Source organism: Narcine bancroftii, chromosome 3 (assembly GCF_036971445.1).
Source record: "Narcine bancroftii isolate sNarBan1 chromosome 3, sNarBan1.hap1, whole genome shotgun sequence".
NCBI classification, from domain to species: domain Eukaryota; kingdom Metazoa; phylum Chordata; class Chondrichthyes; order Torpediniformes; family Narcinidae; genus Narcine; species Narcine bancroftii.
Genome location: NC_091471.1, coordinates 133,422,377 through 133,444,564, shown reverse-complemented (window position 1 = coordinate 133,444,564; position 22,188 = coordinate 133,422,377). Strand labels below are relative to the sequence as shown.

The 22,188-nt window shown below is 36.5% G+C and overlaps 1 protein-coding gene across 3 annotated transcripts in view; it reads left to right on the top strand.

Annotated features, from left to right (window-relative positions):
• Nucleotides 1-22,188, top strand: part of LOC138757581 (short transient receptor potential channel 3-like) — a 200,480-nt gene that overhangs the window by 46,368 nt on the left and 131,924 nt on the right. The window contains exon 1 of one of the 3 annotated variants that reach the window (XM_069925170.1): nt 6,511-6,564. The exons of the other annotated variants lie outside the window; for them this stretch is intronic. Within the exon in view, the coding sequence (XP_069781271.1) occupies nt 6,539-6,564 (26 nt within the window). The 5' untranslated portion in view covers nt 6,511-6,538. Of the gene's footprint in view, nt 1-6,510; nt 6,565-22,188 lie in introns of those variants that run through there. 3 annotated transcript variants of the gene reach the window in all.

The window sequence follows — 22,188 nt, the reverse complement described above, 5'->3', positions numbered from 1 at the left end:
GTAAAATGGCTTTTATAGCTAATAGTGTAAATAAAAGCTATAAGTCGATATGCAGAAGTAGGTAAACAACCTACATCTGTAATTCCAAAATGCAGTTAAAGGATTAGGTTCTGATTGAATAACCAGTATCATTGATAGAGTTTTAAAAATATCTTTCCAAACTTTTTATAACACGGAACATGACCCAAACATGAGTCAATGAAGCCACATCTGTATTGCATCTATCACAAGTAGAAAGATATGAGCTAATTTATCTTTAGACATATAAACTCTATGAACTATTTTAAACTGTATTAAAGAATGACATGGACAAAGGGATGAAGTATTAACTAGTCTAGTAATTCTTACTCATGTTTCACGAAATAATGTTGGTTAATGTTCTGATTCCCATATTTGTCAAATCTTATCCATGGGGGATGATCTCAAATTTAATATAAGAATATAAACCAATTAAACCCTTCTGAAAGGGGTTAACTGGAATAAAATGTCAAGTAAATCTGGTTGTTGTAATGTTAAATAATTAGACATTTCTGTATTCAGGAAATCTGTAGCTAAAAAAATCCATGTACAGTAAATTATATTTGTAGAAAGTTGTTCAAAAGACATCAAACCACCATCAGCAAATAATCTACAGAGATAATTCCTTTGATCTCCAAAATATGAAACATTCAGCCAAGATTAGATAGTTTTTTTTAAATCGAGATATACATTAGCCAAAGCAAAATGTTTTAGTCCAAAAAACCTTAAAAATTACAACTAAATGTGTAATGAATATTGAATAATTAGATTGGAAATATACTTACTGATCTTTGGGCACTCTCCAACCCCAGGACATGAACACTGAGTTCATTGTATTCCACTAATTAGCTTGCCTTTATCTCCCTCTCCCCCCCTCCCTTTAACTAGTTATTCCAGTTCCTACTTCCTTTCTCTCTCCACCTAGCCTAGACTCCTCCCCCTCTTCCTGTGGTCCTCCCCCCACCCCTTGCCCCTTTTATTTTGACATCTCTCATGATCCCCCACACCTTGATGAAGGGCTCAAGCCCAAAATGTTGGTAAAGTATCTTTACTTTTGCTACATAAAGGCAGTGTTTGGCCTGTTGAATTTCTCCAGCATTTGTATGTTTTTTTTAATCTACTGATCTTGGATAGTCTAAAAGGTAATGCTGGTCCTAAAAAAGAAGCTAAGAAATAATTCTGGACAATTTTCAATTCCAAATCTACCCAGAATAGATGAACAAATTTAACAAACTAATAAATCAAAAAAATAATATTAGAAAATATTAACTGCCCAATAGTAAAATCTCAAATTCGGTAAGGTCATACAACCATCCTTCATAGATTTCTGTAAGTGAAGCTTATTCAATCTGGCCCCCTTATCATTCCAAATATAAGATGAAATCTTAGAATTAATATTATCAAAATAAAATTTCAGAATAAAAATTGGGACACTTGAAATACATATAAAAATTATATCTTAACAGCATTAATTCTATCAACAAAAGTTAGTCAATAGGGACCATCTAGTAAAAGATTGTTCCACAAAATTTCATAAAGGAGAAATTTTTAAGTTCAATTTTTTTTTAATTTCCTTGTAATTTTAGCACCTAAATAACCAAAATTCTCTTTAACAATTATCATATTATCATAAATAGGATCATGCGAGTTTATTTGGATTAAATTCACTTTTTTGAAAATTTAGTTTATTTCTAGAAAAACTATCAAATTCCAATAGTAAAGAGAGCATCACAGGGATAGAATTAGTAGGAACTGCAATACAGACGAAAAGACCATCTGCATATAGAGAGACTTTATGTACTTCATCACCTCTGCTAATACTTTGAATCTCAATTGAATTACAAAATGCAATTGCAAGGCCAGATTAACACCAGATTAAAAAGTAAAGTTCTGAGGGTGTAGCCTTGCTTAGTACCTCGAATCCAAGTTTCTTTATTACAATAACAGAAATATCACATTGTACCAGGAGTATGCATGTAAGCAAGTGTGGAAGAAACACCAGGAGTGTGCAAAGTGAGAATCAGTTGATAGCAGCAGAAGAAACATGGAGAGTGTAAATTTCCTGATGCTGTAAGTTGGACTGGAAATGTCAACCATGAGTGGAGGTTGTTCAAACAACAATTTATGGTGTACGTGAAAGCTATCGGACTTGATAGCAAACCTGATGCACAGAGGATTTAACTTATTTTGCTGAGGGATAAGAACAAAACAAATTCAAAATGGTTATCAAGAGATTTGATGAACACTGTTCACCAAAGGAAAATGAAACATTTGATTTGTTCACACATGCAGATGCAGGAAGAGAAATTTAATGCTTTTTAAACAGACTTAAAATTAAAAGCAAGAACATGCAATTTTGGATCACTGCAAGATTCAATAATCCATGATCAAATTGTATTCAGAATTAATAAGAAGAAAGTGAGAGAGAGGTTTCTGTGAGAGACAAAGCTGGAGCTGTGAAGATATGCCATATCAGTGAACTAGATCTACAGCACGCAAAATGTTCAATGATAGTGTAAAAGCCAATTAAAATGAAGACATAGTCATTATCACAGTGTCTGGACACACACAAACAAAATATGATATACAAGAAACAATAATATGATAGAGGGACATTCAATTTTAAGCAATGTTGCACTAAGCATGCGCCAAAGCAATGCCCAGCTTATGGATAAGCCTATAACAAGTGAAAATGACAGAATTATTGTGCAAAGCAATGTTTTTCCAAAGGGAAACAAAACAGAAGTGAGAGCATGCATGCTATGGGAATGCAAATGCAGGTGTGATGTTATATACACAGTTACATTGTATGAGAAAGTTCAGTTTGATGCCATCTTAGCATGAATAAAGATGCTATAGTTTCTCTCGAGTCAAGTTATTTTCAAAGGGAAAATGCCCGACAGTGCACAATATAGAGTACACACTATAGAAGGAACTGCTCTCCGTGATGCACTCTTCATTGTTATAGTAGTGCAGAAAGACTATAAACCGATAGACACTGAACAGCAAGCATGAACAGAGCTGAGCAGGATAAGTGGACTGTGTCATTACATACAAATGAAACAAATATTTCTTTCAAGCTGGACACAGGGACAAAGGCCAATTTGATCTGTGAGCGTGCAATGAAGATAAATCTATACATCCATACAAATCCTGTACAGCTCAAAGCCTACAATGGATAGGGTATCAAAACAAAAGGTACATGTAAACTCAAGGTGAAAGTTAAAATACAGATCTGCACCTCAGGATGACAGTAATCTCAGATGGACATGAATCACTGCTTGGTGACAAGAGGATTGTTTCAAAATGTGAGACCTGTTTGAAACATTACACAAAGCAGACAAAGGAACCCATGATCATAACTGACTTACCAGCGAAACCATCACAGAAAGTTGGGATTGACTTGTTTCACATGGATGGAAAGAATTACTTGCTGGTTATTGATTATCTACCCAACTATCAAAAGATTGTGCTGCTTCCAAATATATCTGCTTCTTGTGTGATCAAATATATGAAAACAAACTTTGAAAGACATGGAATTCCTCAAATTATCTACAGTGACAATAGACCATGCTTCAGCTGTGGAGAATTCCAGATCTTTGCAGAAGAGTATGATTTTTGACATGTGACTTCAAGTCCTCTGCATCCACAGTCAAACAGTAAAGCAGAGAAAAGAGTTCACTGTAATGGCGCTATGGTGGCGCTACAACTCCCAGAAGGCATCAAACTGGCTATGTGACATCAGTCCATGATGATGGTAACGTGTATTGGGCACGTGATTCAGGCTTTGAAAAGGTTGCGTGCATTCTGAACAGTAAGTCCATTTCACAATTGATGACCCCAACAATCCAAAAATGTATTTTGGACAAACATTGACTCTGCAGCCACCTCTGTGAAGCTACCACCTTTCTGGACAGCTGAGCCTGAACTGTGGTTTCAACAGGCTGAAGCACAATTTCACCTTCACAAAGTCGAGTTGGACACCACTCATTATTACCATCTCATCAGTCCCCTGAACCAGGCTATCGCTAAGAGGGTCAACAACTTCCTATGGGATTCACCACGTTTCAGCAAGTATGACGCACTAAAAGCACTTTATTACGGGTATATGGTATGTCCCGTAGGGAAAGAGCAGCCAAACGACTACATTTCAATAGGTTTGGAGACCGCGCCCCTTCAGAACTAATGGACGGAATGCTGTTCCTGGCATCTGCTATATGAGCAGATCTTTTTAGAATGAATGCCAGATTATATTAGGCTCTTGTTATCCAAGTGTTCATTTGAAGACCCAAGGACTGTTGTGACGGAGGCAGACATTCTATGGCTGGCTAAAAAGGACAGGAAGGAAAGACAAGTCTGTGCAACCAAACCCTCCACTCTAGTGCTCTTAACACAGCACTTCCTACAAACAAACAACACCCCAAAACAGGTAAGTAGACTGTGGAAACGTCGTCTAGGTGGTGTTATCACAGGTGTTGGGGAGTAAATGCCTGCAAGTGCCTTCCACCCTGCTCATTTGAGGGAAATGCCCAAGCCAACCACCAGTAAGGGCTGCGACGATTGGCGAAAAACCTGCAAGCCTATGATATGTATGGGACCAACTGTCTTCACGAAAATTTCTAGTGGATACAGGTTCAGAAGTTAGTGTATTTCCATCCATTGGTTTGACACACACCATCCCACCCTGGACCTGCAACCACGAGCAGTTAACAGTTCCAACATTGCGACCTTCAGCACCAGGAAGATGAATGTCAAGTTCGAGAATCATCCCTGCACTTGGGCATTTATTATAGTAGCAGTATCCCAACCTTTGCTTGATGCAGATTTTCTTCAGGATCATTCATTCCTCGTTGAATTAAAAGGGTGTCATCTAATAGATGGAACTATTTTTCAGGTTATGTTATTTAGTCCCTGCCACAGCTCTTGTGTATCCTTTGCTGTTTCCATTCTTGTCTGGAATCTCCACTTTGTCCAGGAGATGACTTTTCATAGGTCATAGCTGCTTCTTGTGTACTGTTCTGGATCTTTGGACTTAAATACCTATGATCTGGCTCTCAGCAGGTCCAGGATTTCGATGTTCATCCAGGCCTTCAGATTAGGGAAAACTGAACGATTTGGTGGGGATACATTCGTCCGCAACTGTTTTGATAAGTCAGTAATGACTCTGTTGTAAAATATACCTTTCATCAACTTTAATATATAAATCTTTGCATAATCAGACTCAGTTGGCTTGAATGTGATAGCTCACTGAAATTAGCTTTAATCGTTTGTTTTTTGAGTTTGAAGATAAACTCATAAGTTTAGTTTCTGCAAGCATGTGTATGTTGTACTTATAATTATGTAAATAAGATATGTGGCAAGACAACCAATAGTAATGTCATCTAGTTTATGTAAATACTGCTTATAGTAGGCTTCTTACTGTTTGAGTAGAATAAGATAGATACCATTGCTTGAAACTCTTATAAATTGTAACTGATTTTGTGAATAGAACTCACCAGTAGTATTCAAGTTAAATCCTGGTATACATTACTATTAGTACCAAGAATTTGAAAAAAACAAAACAAATAGAAATAAATGATTCTCTACCTTTGGGAGCAACATTGAGAGCTTGTAAAGACTCTGAACATTTAGTAGCTATGTGCAAAATGCACAAGAAAATTGGATCTGAATGTTCAATCATCTTGCTACAGGCTCAGTCAGTATCCACTAATGAGTCTTGTGAGTCAGATCAAAAACAGACAAAGAGAGCTCTAGGCAGCTACTTTTGACTGTGGCACAATTATTCTTAAAGGCACACAAACCAATTGTTGGAGCAAACTTAAAGAGAGTGCAAACAGTAAAATAAGATGAGATCAATATATGTCAAACATAAACAGAGTAGTCCAACACTTCTGTGGAAGGAGAAAGAAAAATATGGTTCATGTTCAGCCTGAAGGAAAAGACATTCTATAATTACAGGTTAGAATTCTCAATTGATCAAGAATGTTTACAATGGACATATTTGTCATTTTAGATATTCTCATTGCAAGGGCTATAGATGAGCTATTCAATCTTCAATATGAAGACATTATTATGAATTTTTATGTTGGATGAACATTGCTAGAATTGTAGGAAGATATGTCATTCTATATAGCTTTCCAACAAACCAGATCAATGTGATCTAAAACCATTACAACTAGGGAAATGGCCATCTGGACCATTTCAATTAGTTTATTTTGATTGAGATTATGTCCTGGTACTCATCATTGCAAACTCAAAATAGATTGAAGTTAGACACATAGGTACTTGTTGTATTGGGAAGGGTTGTGGCTCTCACATGACAGTACTACCCCTATCTAGTTGGAGAACACATCAGCTGCCAATCAAGGTTTGGTTCCGCCCCACCCATTAGTGCACATCTTGCTGTTGGGTCTATATAAATGACCTGGGCTGGACCCTCCAGCACTATAAAGGTGCTATGTGTTGTTTGTTCTCTCTCTTTTCCAGCTTGAGACTACCCTGCTTTACTCCAGACCTAGAAATGCAGAAGTGTGCTGGAGAATCTTGGTAAGATGTGTCCTGTTAAAAGAGTTGGGAGCATTTAATTAGTGTCCCTTGTAGCATAGACCTGTGCCTGCACTGAGTCAAGGTGAAGTGGGGTATTGTAGTGATTTTTTCCTTCATCATTGTATGTACCAGTTCATTGTGTGTGTGTGTGTGTGTGTGTGTGTGTGTGTGTGTGTGTGTGTGTGTGTGTGTGTGTGTGTGTGTGTGTGTGTGTGTGTGTGTGTGTGTGTGTGTGTGTGTGTGTGTGTGTGTGTGTACACACACCATGGCTGCTCTAAACTGTGTGGGAGTGTGGGAGTGTGGGAGTGTGGGAATGTGGGGGTGTGGGGATGTGGGGGTGTGGGGATGTGGGGATGTGGGGGTGTGGGGGTGTGGGAGTGTGGGGGTGTGGGGGTGTGGGAGTGTGGGGGTGTGGAGGGGGGAGTGTTCCGTCAGACCAGTTGATACATTTTTGTCTTTGCACTTGTTTGAGTTGTTACGTATAGGACAGCAGCAATCAAGATTAGCTCAGATGGTGTTATATTTGAAATAATATTTTAAATTATTAATCAACAATTATATAAAACTTAATCTATCAAACATAACTAAATTTATATACAATTATCTAATTTAAATTTTAACTATGCAGAAATGTATTAGTGTCTGTGTCTGTGATACCCCAAGCCAATACAGCACAAGGCTCAATTCTGGGAAGGCAGTTCAAAGTTCAGAAATTCATTGATGACACTTGGGCTTGAGATTGATGTGATACACAGACTTTAGATGGTTGAGGCACGCAGGCCTTAGATGAATGGTGAGACACGGAGGATTTACGATGGTGGAGACACACAGGCCTTAGAATGGTGAAACACGCAGGCCTTAAGATGAAGTTAGTGGTTCCTGAAGTGGGTGAAAGGGTGACAGAATGTTGAATACTCGTGACACCTGGTTGAGGTGCTTCAGAGAAATGTCCTTTTTAGATGACTGTTTTCTTCAGCATTTAAAACCCTTTTTGTGTGTCAGTCAAGTAGAGTGCAGTATTTCTTCTGTGATTGTAAAACCTTTTTTGTGGGTCAGTCGAAGTGGTTTCTCATTCCTCTGTAAGCAAAAGGAGGAAATCTGACAATTCTGTCTATAACCACAATGAGACCAAATGGATTTCTCCTTCCCATGAAGGAGGTCTAAGAGCTGTTGTCTCTTGTGCTGCTTCCTTAAAATGGCCCCTGAGCAAAACTGTGTATTCAGTCTTAATCTGTTGTTCACATGGCCTCTGCACCTGGGTTTAGAGACACTGCCTTGCCTCTCTTCAAATGTATCAATTTAGGAGCACAATTTCTTCAAAGCTTGCTGCTAATTTCAGTCACTTCAAATCCTGCAGACAGGTTGTTAAATCTGTTCTTTTAAAGGGACAGTCTCACACAATAAAATGAACTGAAAAATGGGAGAACGTCACAGAGTTTGGGTACATTTCAGCTTATTGGGGGCAGTAACAGAAGAGAAGAGAAAGGAGTAAATGAGAGCATTTGCACCATCAGACCAGCTTAATATGTGTGAGACTCAGCAGTAGGTCCTTAGTGAACTGCCGTCTTTCTTGTTCGTAATTGTAGTTAGTTTCTATTCTGTCACAAACATACACAATCACAGCAAGAGTCTGGCTTGTAGATAATGAAGAAGTCTGTTTTTCCCTCTCTCAACATTTCTAACATTCTCTGCATTGTTCTTAGATTCCCAGAATTTGTTATTTCTTGGTAGTTTTTCCAGAATTCGTAGCCTTTTTTGTCTTTCACTCCTGGTGACAGTCTGTTAATCTCATCAGCGACCTCATCAGCAGAGTAGGGATTCAATATCAATGTCTGCCACACATTCAGTGTCTGCATACGGAGTGCTTTCTCCTTTGTGGCCTTATCTTACCATCTTATCCTTATGGAAAAAGACCTAGACGTTATATTTTCTTGTCTAGTTTTCTCATTCCCATTTTTATTCTGCATTAATTTATTATATCCCGATTTTGCTTGAACCACCAAGTCTGTATATTTTATTTTATTATTATGTATTTTTTTATTCATTTTAAGGATTGATGAAAGTATATTGACATCTTTAACAATCAAATGAGGCAAAAGATGAATAATAATCTGCAAGACATGGGAAACTGATAAGATCCACATTTAGTTGATTTTAACCATGTATTTTTGAATATCTGTTGTGTGGGAAATGTACATCTGTTTCGTAATGTAAAATGGAAATCCGAGACTCAATGTACCAAGCAAGAAAGTATGCATCCCCTGAATCAAGTTTAGGATATGAAAATTGGAATGGCTGACTTCAATGCAAAATCAAAGGAGATTTTAAGTAAACCCATTAAAAACAGATTATTGGCACTGCAAAAGAAGAGGCAGAAAGAAAAATGAAAAAGAAAATCTTATTTTAATTTGTAGATTAAGTTTTATTATGTCTAACATTTAAATAAATGTGACTCAATACTAGTGCTGGATAAATTTCAGTGCCAGAGGGGTCAATTGCTAGAAATGAATGTGAAACTCATTGTTTTAAAAAAAGTTAATAAAAGATGATAGCTAATACATGCAGAATCAAAATATCTCCAAAATAGGCTCCTTAACATTAACTCAAACCTAGGGTAAACCTTTAGAGTCCTCGATTCATACCATAGAAATAGGTCTTACAGCCCACTGTTTATACCCACCTATACTAATTCTATTTCTCACCACCTGGTCTGTGTTCTTCCATGTTTTGAAGATTCAAGTGCTTATCTGGAAATTTCCCAAATGTCATGAGAGCATCTGGTTCCACCACTCTCTCAGGCTGTGTATTCTAGATTCCGGCCACCTTCAGGGTTAGAATGTTTATTTTTGGATCCTTTCTAAATCTACTATCTTCCCTATCTTAACCCTTCATAATTTCATATACCTCTATCAGATCACCCCCTTAGGCTCTACCACTTCAAGAAAAACAAACCCTTATTTAGTCTCTCCTTATAACAGAAATACTTCATCTCAGACAATATCCTGAAGAATTTCCTCTGCACCTTCTCCATGTTCTTCCTCTACTGTAGCTATATACCCTACTGTAGCTATTAAAGCTGCACACAATATTCTACCTGAGCTCTAATCTGATACTCCATGCCCCAGTAAATGAATGCAAGAATTGAATGCATCTTCATCACCTTATTCCCTGTGCTTTTTTTTTCAACATGGCAGTACACAAGGTTTCAGTGGCCACTTTGGCTATATGTATTTTTTGTCTGTATGTGTGTTAACGTCTGTTTGTGTCTGCATGTTTTGCACCAAGGACCAGAGAACACTGTTTTGCCAGGTTGTACATGTGCAATTAGATGACAATAAACTTGACTTGATAAAGTCAGGGAGGGGGGCTGAGTGGGTGGATGGATCAGCTCTTGATTAGAATACCAGAGCAGACTTGATGGGCCAATGGGCCTTCTTCTGCTCCTATTATTTGTGATCTTGTGTGCATAATAAAAAAAACAATACTCTTATCCATGCCATTATCTTGACAGCAAATTATAAATGATTATGACAATCATTAAAATATTGCAATTGTATCTACTTACAGCTCTAAACTTTAATTCCTCTCAAAGTATTGGTAAATGCCATGGGCAAGGCGAAATAACATCTTGTTTAAACACACAAAAATATTTAATCACTTTCTGCATTTATGAAGGGCCAAACTGCAGGGAATATTATGTATGAACACATCTTTTTTATGTCCTTGTGGTGCTATCTGATGTGCTACAGCTTTAGGGCAACAAACACAAATAGAAAAGCTTATTCATTGATCATAGTTAATATCAGATAAAAAGAAATGAAGCCATTTCCACTCAGTTCTATATAGCATTTAACATTCAACTGCAATTTACATTATAAAATGGTTTAAAGGCAACTATATGTTTAAATGCATAAAATTGTCAAATAGCAAATTCTCTCTTACCATCACTTCTCATCAAATAATTTTTGAGAAATCTCACTTGGTTCTATTCACTGTTTAAAAATTTGATCTTACTTTTTCATTTGTAATTCTCTTTCAGTTTTCATCTGTGACTGTTCTCAGCTTCTCCTCACTTTCAACCACTTTTCTTGTTCTCACCATTTTATTTTCACCATTGATGTTTAAACTCGGAACTTCAATTTCCACTGGGACAGATTGAATGCTTTCCATTTTTTGTTCAAAAGGATGTCAGACCAATCTATCTGATTTTGTTCTTGCCATGAGCATCCTCTCAAATGAATCCACCAATTTATTCTTAAAAAATAAATGATTCGTCTTAACCTCTTAAATCCTCTTACCTCTTTGAAAACTATAATGGCTTAGCGGTAGTTACAAAGAGTGAAATCGGAAAGAACCACACGCTGAGGTGAGTTTCAGTTTCAACTGTTTATTTGAAAGCTCACACATTTCTCTTTAAGGGCGAGCTCGCACCATGTCAACTGCAACATCATGATGCAGCCAAAAGGGCGTGTACGATGGCAAGGCCACGAGGAATCCCCGAACCCGACGACGCCATCTTAACACGGCTGCTCTGCTACCACAGCCATCACATATGGTTTGCCTGCATTGCGATGTACGCCACCACACAACACCCCCCCCCCTCCCAGAACCGGCTTTAGTGTCCTGTTACTTTGGGCGGCTGCCCCTGTTTCTTTGGTTGTGCAGTCACGACCAGTTGCCTGGGGTCCAGCTGGGCCACTTTTAGCCTGTCTGCTATGAACAACACCTTTGTGCCCCAAATGTCTAGAGTGAAAGTCTTTCCAAAATGGTGTAGGACCTTGTACGGGGCCTTCATAGGGATGTTGGAGGGGGGCTTGGTGTGGGCCGCACCAGATAAACACAAAGTCGGCTGTGGCTAAGTCTTTGGGGATGCACGCCGGCCATTTGCCATGGTGGGGGGGGGGGGGCTGCAAATGCGGTCAACTCGTCCTGCAACAGTGCTCTCTTTCCGATGCTTGAGTCCGGAGTCGGGGAGAAGAACTCGCCGGGTAGGGACAGGGATGCGCCGTAGACCAGTTCCATTCTGTGGAGGATACCTACAAGTCTTTCTTGAGTGTTGTTCTGCCCAGCAGGACTCAGGGGAGCTCCTCCAGCCGGGCCATAAGGGCCGATTTTAAGAGGCAGTGGAAACGTTTCACGAGTCCGTTGGTTTGAGGATGATAGGTGGTGGTGTGATGCAACTTGATACCTAGCAGGTTTGCTAGTTGCTTCCAGAGTGCGGATGTGAACTGTGCACCTCTGTGCTGGTATTCCAAACCTTGCGATCTAATTAGTTAGTAAGACCCTGGCACAGGAGTCAGTCAAGGTGTCTCTGAGGGGAATAGCTTCTGGCCACTGTGTGCAATCGACTACTGTGAGGAGCTAGCGGGCATCCCTAGAGACTGGCAGTGGGCCCACGATGTTGACATGAATGTGCTCAAAACGTTTTGTCGTGGGGTCAAAGTGCTGAACCAGTGTCAGTGTCTTGACATGATGGTGTACCTTGGACACCTGGCATTGAGTGCAGTTGCATGCCATCTGGGCGACTTGCTTCCTCAGGCAATGCCACACAAACCTTTCTGCTACCATGCGAACCCCCATGGCTTTGATAGACAAGTGCGCAAGGTCATGGACCATTTTGAAGGACTGAGGTCTCCGTTATTGTGGCACTACTGGATGTGGCATGCCCATGGAGACATCGCACAGGAGCATGTCAGAGCTGACTGCCAGCTTGTGGTCCTCGAAATGGAGAATGGTGATGGCTGTGCCGAATGCCTGTGTCTCCTCATCAACTTTCTGAGCCTGCGCCAACTGAGCATAGTCCAGGCCAGGGGCTAGGCTCTAGATGGTGGGTCATGAGAGCGCACCAGCCATGACATTGTCTTTGCCCATGAAGTGCCAGATATCCGTGGTGAATTCCAAAATGTAGGACAGGGGCATTGTGGCACGCCGACCAGGGATCCTTGCATCATTCAGGTCGACCACTGCAGGGTCGCAAACCACCTGAGGATTTGGGGACCATGTGCTCCTGTCTTTTCCACTCACTGCCAGAACAAGGATGGTGTTTTTCAAGTTTCTAACTTTCCCTCTGTCAGCCTCCCTATATTTAACAGAACACCCTGCACCTCTTCTACAACCACAAGTGAGATGACACCATCAAACCACCCTCTTTCACTACTTTGAGTATATTGTTCCTTTTTGCACCATTCCTAAGTCAGCCCCTCCAAGTAACTACCCAAGGTGCACCAAATGCATTCTACCTCTTTCCATTTTGCAACACACTTATTCCAGATGAAATAATGAATTCATTACATTTCTTTGCTGTACTCACTACTCACATTATGGTCTTTCCTAAAGTTTGGTGATCAAATCCAGAATGTATGATCACTTTTCAGGATGCACCTGTTCCAAATACAAGCTTCTGCTCTCCTTTTATTTGTGCCTATATCCCTCTCCAGCTCAGAACTCTTTTTCAAATACATATGCTGTTCTGATTAAATGCAACCCACAACCATGGAAAAGCATGATATCTTTTGACTACAGGTGGTCCTCAACTTACGACCTACATGAGTTACGACCACCTGCACATATGACTAAATTTTTCTTTTAAATACTGTACATATGCTAAGACTCTTTTTTTAAAACTTTATTTATTCGTTCAAAAAAACAAATAACATATGACATGTACAGCAATTAAACATGAACATTTTTTATATATAGAAAAAAAAGAAAAGATTCCCCCCCTTCAGCCAACTCTCCTAAGGAGAGTCATTTAAAAAAAAGAAATATTTTAAAAAAAGTTAAATATACATATTAAAATCTAATCAACATATACTGAAATGTAAATATTGTGAATATAACAGCCGCTTATTAATAAAAAAATTATAATTATCATGCAAAACATATGTAATTTTTTCCATTATTAAACAATATTTCATCACATTATGCCATCTATTAATATCAATCATATTTGTATCTTTCCACATACTAGCAATACATTTTTTTGCTACGGATAAAGCTAAATATACAAAAGCAAGCTGAAACTTGTCTAATCCCAAGAGGTTGCAAACTACCCAATAAAAATACTGTTGGATCTAAAACTATTTTAATCTTATACAGATATTCTAAAAAAACAATTGAATTTTCTTCCAAAAAGATGACCAAACAGCATGAAAAAAAGTTCCAACCGCATCACCACATCTAAATCACAAATCTGATTCATTAAAACCATATTTTTTTAATTTTTCAGGTGTCAAATATAATTGATGTAAAAAATTGTAATTAATCATTGCATAACATGCATTTATCAATCTAGTTACACTATCATAACAGATATCTAACCAATCCTCTACAGAAAAAGTAAAACCAATATCCACTTCCCATTTAATTTTAAATCTATCCCAACCGTTTTTATCCATACCATCCTGTAATATTTGATACATAAATGAAATATAACCCTTCTCTGGTACCTTCATAAGAGAAGTCTCAAATTTAGTCATTTTAGGTAAAATCATATCTCTACCAAACATACATTTTACCAAAGATCGAATTTGATAATAAAGAAATAAAGAATTCTTATCAATACCAAAATCTTCCCTCATCTGATTAAAAGATAAAAACTTACCCTCTTTAAAACAATCTCCCAAATTTTTCACACATTTAAATCTCTAATGCAATAAACTTTGATTATGTATTGAAAAAGAAATAAGTTGATTATTATCCAACGGAGTCAAAGCCAATAATTTACCCCTAGAGCCTATCATTTTATTTTTCTTTATCCATAACTTCATTAAACGTTTTAGTATAGGCACATTATATTGTTGTAACAAATTCATATTCCACCTAAACAAAAATTGATGTATTTCAAATTCAGAAATACTTGCCATCTCAATTTGAGCCCAACTAGGAGGCCTTACCAAATCCATCAATGAACTAATAAATTTAAGTTGGGCTGCCACATAATAATTTTGAAAATGTGGTAAACGTAATCCCCCTAACTCATATTTCCAAGTTAATTTATTCAAAGCTACTCTCGAAAATTTACCCCTCCATAAAAACTCCCTAACCATTTTATTTAAATCTCGAAATAAAATTTATCAAGTAAATACGGAAAAGATTGAAACAAATATTGTATACACGGAAAGATATTCATTTTAATTGTATTTATCCTTCTCATTAAATTAATGGATAAATCTTTCCATTTAATCAAATCAGTTTTAATTTTTTTCATTAACGGAACTTAATTTATATAAAGATTGATAATTAACATTCAAAATTATACCCAGATATTTAATTCGATCAGTCCACTTCAAATTAATAATATTCTTGTAACTGAATAATCTCCTTCACTTACTGGTAATATTTCATTTTTCCCAATTAACTTTATATCCAGAAAGACATCCATATTGTATTAAACATTCCTTCAAATGCAAAAATGACTGAGCTGGATTTGTTAAATACACCAATACGTCATCAGCAAATAAATTAATTTTGTACTCCTCATCTAAAACTTTCATACCTTGTATCTGTGTATTTTGTCTTATCAACTGTGCTAAAGGTTCAATCACTAACGCAAATAAAGCTGGTGATAAAGGACAACCTTGACGAGTTGATCGAGTTAACTTAAAAGATTCCAAAATCAAACCATTCGTCAATACTCCAGCTACTGGTTTACTATATAGAGCCCTAATCCAACCAATAAAAGAAGGGCCAAACTTAAATTTCTCCATAACTTTAAACAAAAAAATTCCATTCATCTCTATCAAATGCATTTTCTGCATCTAAGGATATCACCAACGGATGATCTAAAGATTGTCAAAATCTATTAATCAAACTAATCACTCGCAAAATATTATCTGAAGCATATCTATTCTTTATAGAAACTGTTCGGTCAATATGAATCAACTTTTGTAAAAAATTTAGCCAATCTATTCGCTAATACTTTAGCTATTATTTTATAATCTACATTTAACAATGAAATTGGTCTATATGAAGATACCTTCAAAGGATCTCTATCTTTTTTAGGAATTATTGTAATTAAAGCACTAGAACAAGACTCAGGTAAATCATAGTATTCTCCAACTTGACATAATACATCCCCAAACACTGTAGATAAATCATCAAAAAAATTGTTATAAAATTCAACCGAAAATCCATCATCACCAGGCGATTTACCATTTGGCATTTCCAGCATAGCCATTTTAATTTCCGAATCAGTAAATGGTTCCTCTAACTCCTGTATATCTCCATCCTCTAATATCGGTAAATTCAACTCTGATTTTAAAAAAATTAGTCGATCCAGTTTCCTGTTTTCCTTCAGATGTATATAACTTTGTTAAAAATGAATAAAATTCATCATTAATCTCAAGGTTTATAAGTAATAAGAGAATTCCATCTAACAGCATTAATAGTCCTCGATATCTGTTCTTTCTTTAATTGCCATGCCAACTCCTTGTGTGCTTTCTCTCCCCATTCGTAATACCGTTGTTTAGTCCTATTAATCACACATTCAAATTGATAAGATTGCAAGGTATTATATTTCAATTTCAGCCTAGAAAATTCTATTTTCTGATCTTCTGTAGCATCTTTCTGAAATTCCTTTTCTAACTCATCAATCTGTTTCTCTAATTCAAGACTCTGATTTAATCGATTTTTTTTTTTATTTTAGAAGTATAATTAATTATTTGTCCTCTCAAATAGGCTTTCCTGGCATCCCATAATACAAACTTAATTTGAACAGATTTAGAATTTTCTTTCAAAAAAATTTAATTTGTTTTTTCCAAAAATCAATAAATTCCGTATTTTTTAACAACATTGTTTTAAATCTCCAACGGTAAGCTATTTGAATTTTCTCAGAAGTTTCTTATGTAAAATATAACAGAATGATCTGAAATCACCCTACTTTTATATTCTTCTTGTTGTATTTTCCCTTGTAAATGTGCCGATACTAAAAAGAAGTCAATCCTTGAAAACGATTCATGTCTAGATGAAAAAAAAGAAAAATCTTTCTCTGTCCAAATATCTACTAAATTAAGATCTTTCATCAACACTTGGACCTGGATTGCCATCTTGAATTTTTTAACTTTCTTCGGAAATTTATCTGATATAGGTTCCAAAATACAATTAAAATCACCACCAACTAAAATATTATCATTAGCTTGACCCAAACATAAAAATGCATCTGAAATAAATACTTCATCTGCATTTGGAGCATAAATATGAAGTAAAGTCCAAAATTCACTAAAGATCTTACAATTCAATTTAAGAATACATCCTTCCTTTTCCTCCATTGATTGTAATTCAAAAGATAAATTTTTATGTATCAAAATTGCTACACCTTTAGCTCTAGAATTAAATGAAGAAAAATATACATGCCCAACCCAATCCCTTTTAATTTCACACTTTCCTTCACATTCAAATGTGTTTCTTGTAAAAAAGGCAATATCAATTTTCATTTTCTTAATGTACACCAAGACTTGCTTATGTTTAATCTGACTATTTATTCCTCGAACTTTAAAAGTAGCAAACCTCAACTTCGTCATATCTAGTATTATTACTAAATACCAATAATATCTTTATATAAAAACTCAAATCAACGTAAATAGGCCCTCCAATTAAAAAAACCACAAATTAAAAAGTTTAAATAAATAAATAAATAGACACTTTTAAAAATTCACCCCCCCAAAAAAAACTACCAAAAGGTAGTAATCCCCTAGACAAAAATTGGGTGTGGATCACCCACCAGTGGCTGTTGACTAGTAAAGAATTTAGTGCAAATCTCCCCCTCCCCAACCAAACTATCAGTAACATCCAAGTATCATAATAACAAGAAAAAAATAAAATAAGAAAATTCTTCTTTTCATCCAAAAGACTCCAAACTTGAATATCCCATTTCAGACGGAGGTCGACTCTTTCCATTCCAATTTTTCCCATTTCTGCCATTTCTTTTGTTTCCAGAGCTACCAATTTTTCCTTTAGGAGATAATGGTGGACTACGTCTTTGTCCTCTTATATCTGGCAATGAGTCACCAAAAACCATTGCTTCACTATCAGTTCCAAAAAGCCGAAATTGATATTCTCCGTTATATTTTTTAAAAAAATTCAACACTGCAGGGTAACGAAAAGTAGACTTATAACCTTTACCCCACAAAACTTCTTTAACTGGATTAAATCGATGTCGATGTTGAATAACATCTTGACTCAGGTCAGGATAAAAATAGACTCTACTATTCTGAATCAATAATGGGGTTTGTCATTGTCTCGTGTTTTGTACTGCAAGTCGAAGTATTGCTTCTCTATCCAAATAACTCAGACATTGAATTATTACTGGTCTTGGGGATTGACCAGCTGAGAGTATTCTTCTTAAAGCTCTATGGTCTCTTTCCAGTGCCAATCCCCCAGAGAAAAATTCTTGCCCTAATATTTGCAGAATCCAGTCTTTAAAGAAACGAAGAGGGTCTTGTCCTTCTATACCTTCTGGCAAACCAACAATTTTCACATTATTCTTTTTGCTTTGATTTTCCAGATAATCTATTTTTCTTTCTAGCTCCTTCTCATGATCTCCTAATTCTATGACTGATTTTTCCACCTTCAACACCTTTTCTGTGTAAGAAGTCACGTTGTTTACAGTCCAAAAAAGCAGTCTGAAATTCTTTAAATTCTTCATTAGATGCATCCACACAAGTCTTAACCATATTTAATTCTGAACTTATACCAGCATTCATTTGAACCATTTCATTCATTAGAGATGTCAACGTAGGTTGAATAACTGCATTCAATTGCATACATTGTGAATCAGTAAAACTCAGCTCTTCTCTCTCTGACATAGTGGCAGAACAAGGTAACTGCAGCTCCTGCTGCAATTCAACAGAAGGCATTTTAAAAGTTTTACTGCAGGTCTGGACTCACAGCGACGGCATCCCAACTTCTTCAGGGAGTCGCCGCTGGTCTCACCCTGTATCTTGTTGTTTTCTCATCCATTCGCGAAGAAAAATGATTTCTTCAGATTGTAATGCTGCCTGATGCATTTCCAACAATGGAGTCTTCTTCCTGAGTGCTCCCCTCTTTGAAATAGAAAGGCTTTCCAAATCGGGGTCCACTTCTTGGGAACATGCACCTTCTTCCAGAGAATGGATAATTCCAGCACCATCCTTCATTTGGTGAGCAATAGTTTTTTTTTCAGCCTCCACAGGTGATCTTTGGGATTTAGGCTATGAAGAAATTGAGCCTGGGGCTGTTTCAAGTTGTCTAGGCCCCAGATCTTCAGCACTTTGAAAATGTATCTTCTTTTGAACTTGAGATTTAGTCTTTTTACCATTAGTGGCCATAATAATTCCTTAATACTTTAAACTAAAATTTAAAAAGTTTAAACTTGGTAACAAAGGGTTAAAAAATGGGTAATTAGAAGTCTGGCCAGAGAGGTCGAGATTGCACGTCTAGACTCTACACCATCTTGCCACGCCCCCAAGACTCTTCATTAAAGGTTCATTTGTTGAACTTTTTTTAATTGCTTTAATACCTCATTAAGACACGTGAATCCGATTTACGACCAATCTGAGTTATGGCCAATCCTTTGGTCCCAATTACGGTCATAAGTTAAGGACCACCTGTAAACATGTTGTAAGTTTCTGCAATGATATTTTTAACAATTTCTGATAATTATTTTTTTCTTTCACCATTAGTTTAGGCTGACTTTCTGTTTCTTGTCCCATGGTAATATTTTAACTTGCACTATTATTTTTGACATTTAATCTCTCCTTCCTTCCATCTGTCACACACTTCCATTTTATTTCCACCTTCACTGTTTTATCTCTCATATTTTGGCAGTTTTCAGCTCTTTTCCTCTCCCCACAGGTGCTGCCTGCCTTGTGAATGACATATTTACATGACTGGTACTTTGTTGAAGGGAAGTCTCTTCATTCTGTTCCCTTGAGCTAGATATTTTTTGCATCATTTTTATGGAATTGAAAATGCATTTAAGGTACAATTATTTTACCCCTTGGTTGAAATGCAACTAGTGGTAATTTCAAGTCATGGTTTTCGGAGCATATTATTTACCATGCTTGCATTTAGTGCTCATGACCAAGGATAAATTTCCAGCCATGTCTTGAGCTTTAAACGTTGAGCCACATTTTGTCCAATTAAATAAAAAGAGACAAAAAAATTGAACAGTTGATTTTATATATACATAATCTACTATAAATGCAAGTTACAAGTATTACAATTATATCCATATCTATTGTGAGAAACATCAGGCACATATTTTCATTAATAAATTAAAAAATATGGTAGGAGCTCACTCCATAGTATACCTTATAATAAATAATAGTATAATGGGAGAATGCATTATGACACCAAATCTCAAATCTCATATTGGTCAGCAATCATCTTTTCCTGTGTCGGGAGATAATGATTTCAACCCTAATGTAAAAGATACCGGTGCTTCATCAAAAGCAGATAGAGAAATATAATGCAATATAACATAGAATGGGGATATTAATGAAGTGACTCTGGGTACAGAACACTCGCTTGAAATTAAAATATATTTCACCAACAAAAATCCAATCAGCGATCATGTCTCTGAGTAGTTATCTTGGTCTGTTATGAACAGAACAGATATTTCAAGGAACTGAAGACATAGAATTTAAGATAAGTGTAAAAAAACATGGGGAAGTGAAGGAAAACTTTATTGATGCGAAGAGTGGACCTGGAACTATATTTGTGGGAGAAAGTATAAATATTATCAATTATGTTTTTCAAGAAATCGTGAAGGGAAATAATTAACTGGAATCTCTGGAAAGAATGGAGCTAGGGTAGATCGAAGTATATTATTCTACAAGGGGTTAGGATGAATTTGATATGATTCTATGATGTAACTGTGCAATGATTCTGTGATTCTCCATGAATCAGTATAAATATGATGTATATCACCAACTATTACTGTATTTCTTTGTTGAAAATTCGTTTTCCAAAGATGTAGATGAACAAACACAGGCATTTTGAGAGTACTTTTAATAAAATATCTTGATAATCTTTAAAGAGCATAATAAAAAGAAATAAGGGGGAGGGAGATAAGAAACTTGGTCAAAGAGGTCAGTTTTAAGGAAATAAACAGTGGGGACATAGAGAAGCAGAGATCTCTGAGGGTGAGATTTGGGGAATTTATTACAGTGAGTAAACAGAAGAGCAAAGTTTGAAACTTTTTGTTCATGTATGTCTGTTTGTTTGTCTGTTCTCCATATACTCTAGAAATGTCCATGGAGGTTCAGTAGGGGTAAAATTTGATACTGAATATCATGACCATATTGAATTTAACCTTTAGGATCACATGAATTTCAAAAATGTTTTTTGACCAGCTTGCACTGACTTGCATTACTATTTATTATAGAAGTATTTACTGGCATTGACTTGCATTACTATTGTGGTAACATTTGATGCTGAATGTCTTGACCACATTGAATCTACCTTCAAGGTCATATGAAGTTCAAAAGTTCAAAAATAAATTGAGCTTGCACCAGGGACACCTCAATTAGTTACAGTTCTCTACATCAATATACATTCAGAATAAAAACAAGTAGCCAACCCTAGTTCAATATGGGCCCAAAAATGCAAAGCAACTATCCCAATGAGTTTATAAATTCACTGGAGTCCCACTACATTGTCTCAATCTAAACATAGGAGCTCCTTCATTAACTAGATCCACCACACCTGTACAATGGAACAAGAATTACTGTTAAGAAGCTTATGCCTCATGTTATTGAGGCAGCAATACTTTCTGGATGTGGCAAGGGAGAAGATGTACTCATTCCAAAAATTCCATTCATTCCCACTGATATCCCATTTGAGTTCAAAAGACTTCAATTTCCCATATGCCTGAGCTTAGCTATGTCCATCAACAAATCCCAAGGTAGCTGGACTGCAATTGGAAGAGCCCTGATTTTCCCATGGGCAACTCTATAGAAACATTAAAAAATAGGTGTAGGAATAGGCCATTTGGCCCTTCAAACCTACACTGCCATTCATTTTGATCATGGCTGATCATCTGCTCAGTACCCAGTACCTGCCTGGATGTTGAATGTTCATGTGCTGGAAGCCTGAATAGTCTTTATGTAAATGTTCCAGGTGGAAAAACTAAGAACAATGTTTATTATGAACCCCTTAGCTGAGAATTGTTTGTCTTTGTTTTGCCACAAGTCAACTTTGTTTGAACTGTGCAGCTCTGTTACAAAGAATATAAATGTGTTTGGAAAAAAATATAATTATGCAGAATTACCATGAAGTTTATTGGGTATTTTCTTTCAACCATGTAGTCAGCAACTAAATGTTTTATTTTCCAGGCAATGCCAGGTATCCTACTAGTCAAATATATTTCTGATTCTATGTTATTCATGATATATACAAAGTAATGTAGAGAAGCACAAACGCTGCAGATCTTGAATGAACAAGGAGAAGCTGGAGTTACTCAGTGAATCAGGCAAACTGTATAGAAATGATCAGTTAACATTTCAGATCAGGATCCTTTATCATTTGCAATAAAGGGTCTTGACTTAAAATCTTGACTGACCATTTCTATCTATAGTTTCTGCCTGACCCACTGAGTCTCTCCAGTTTCCTTATATTTAACAAGGACATTAATATTCTCCTCTT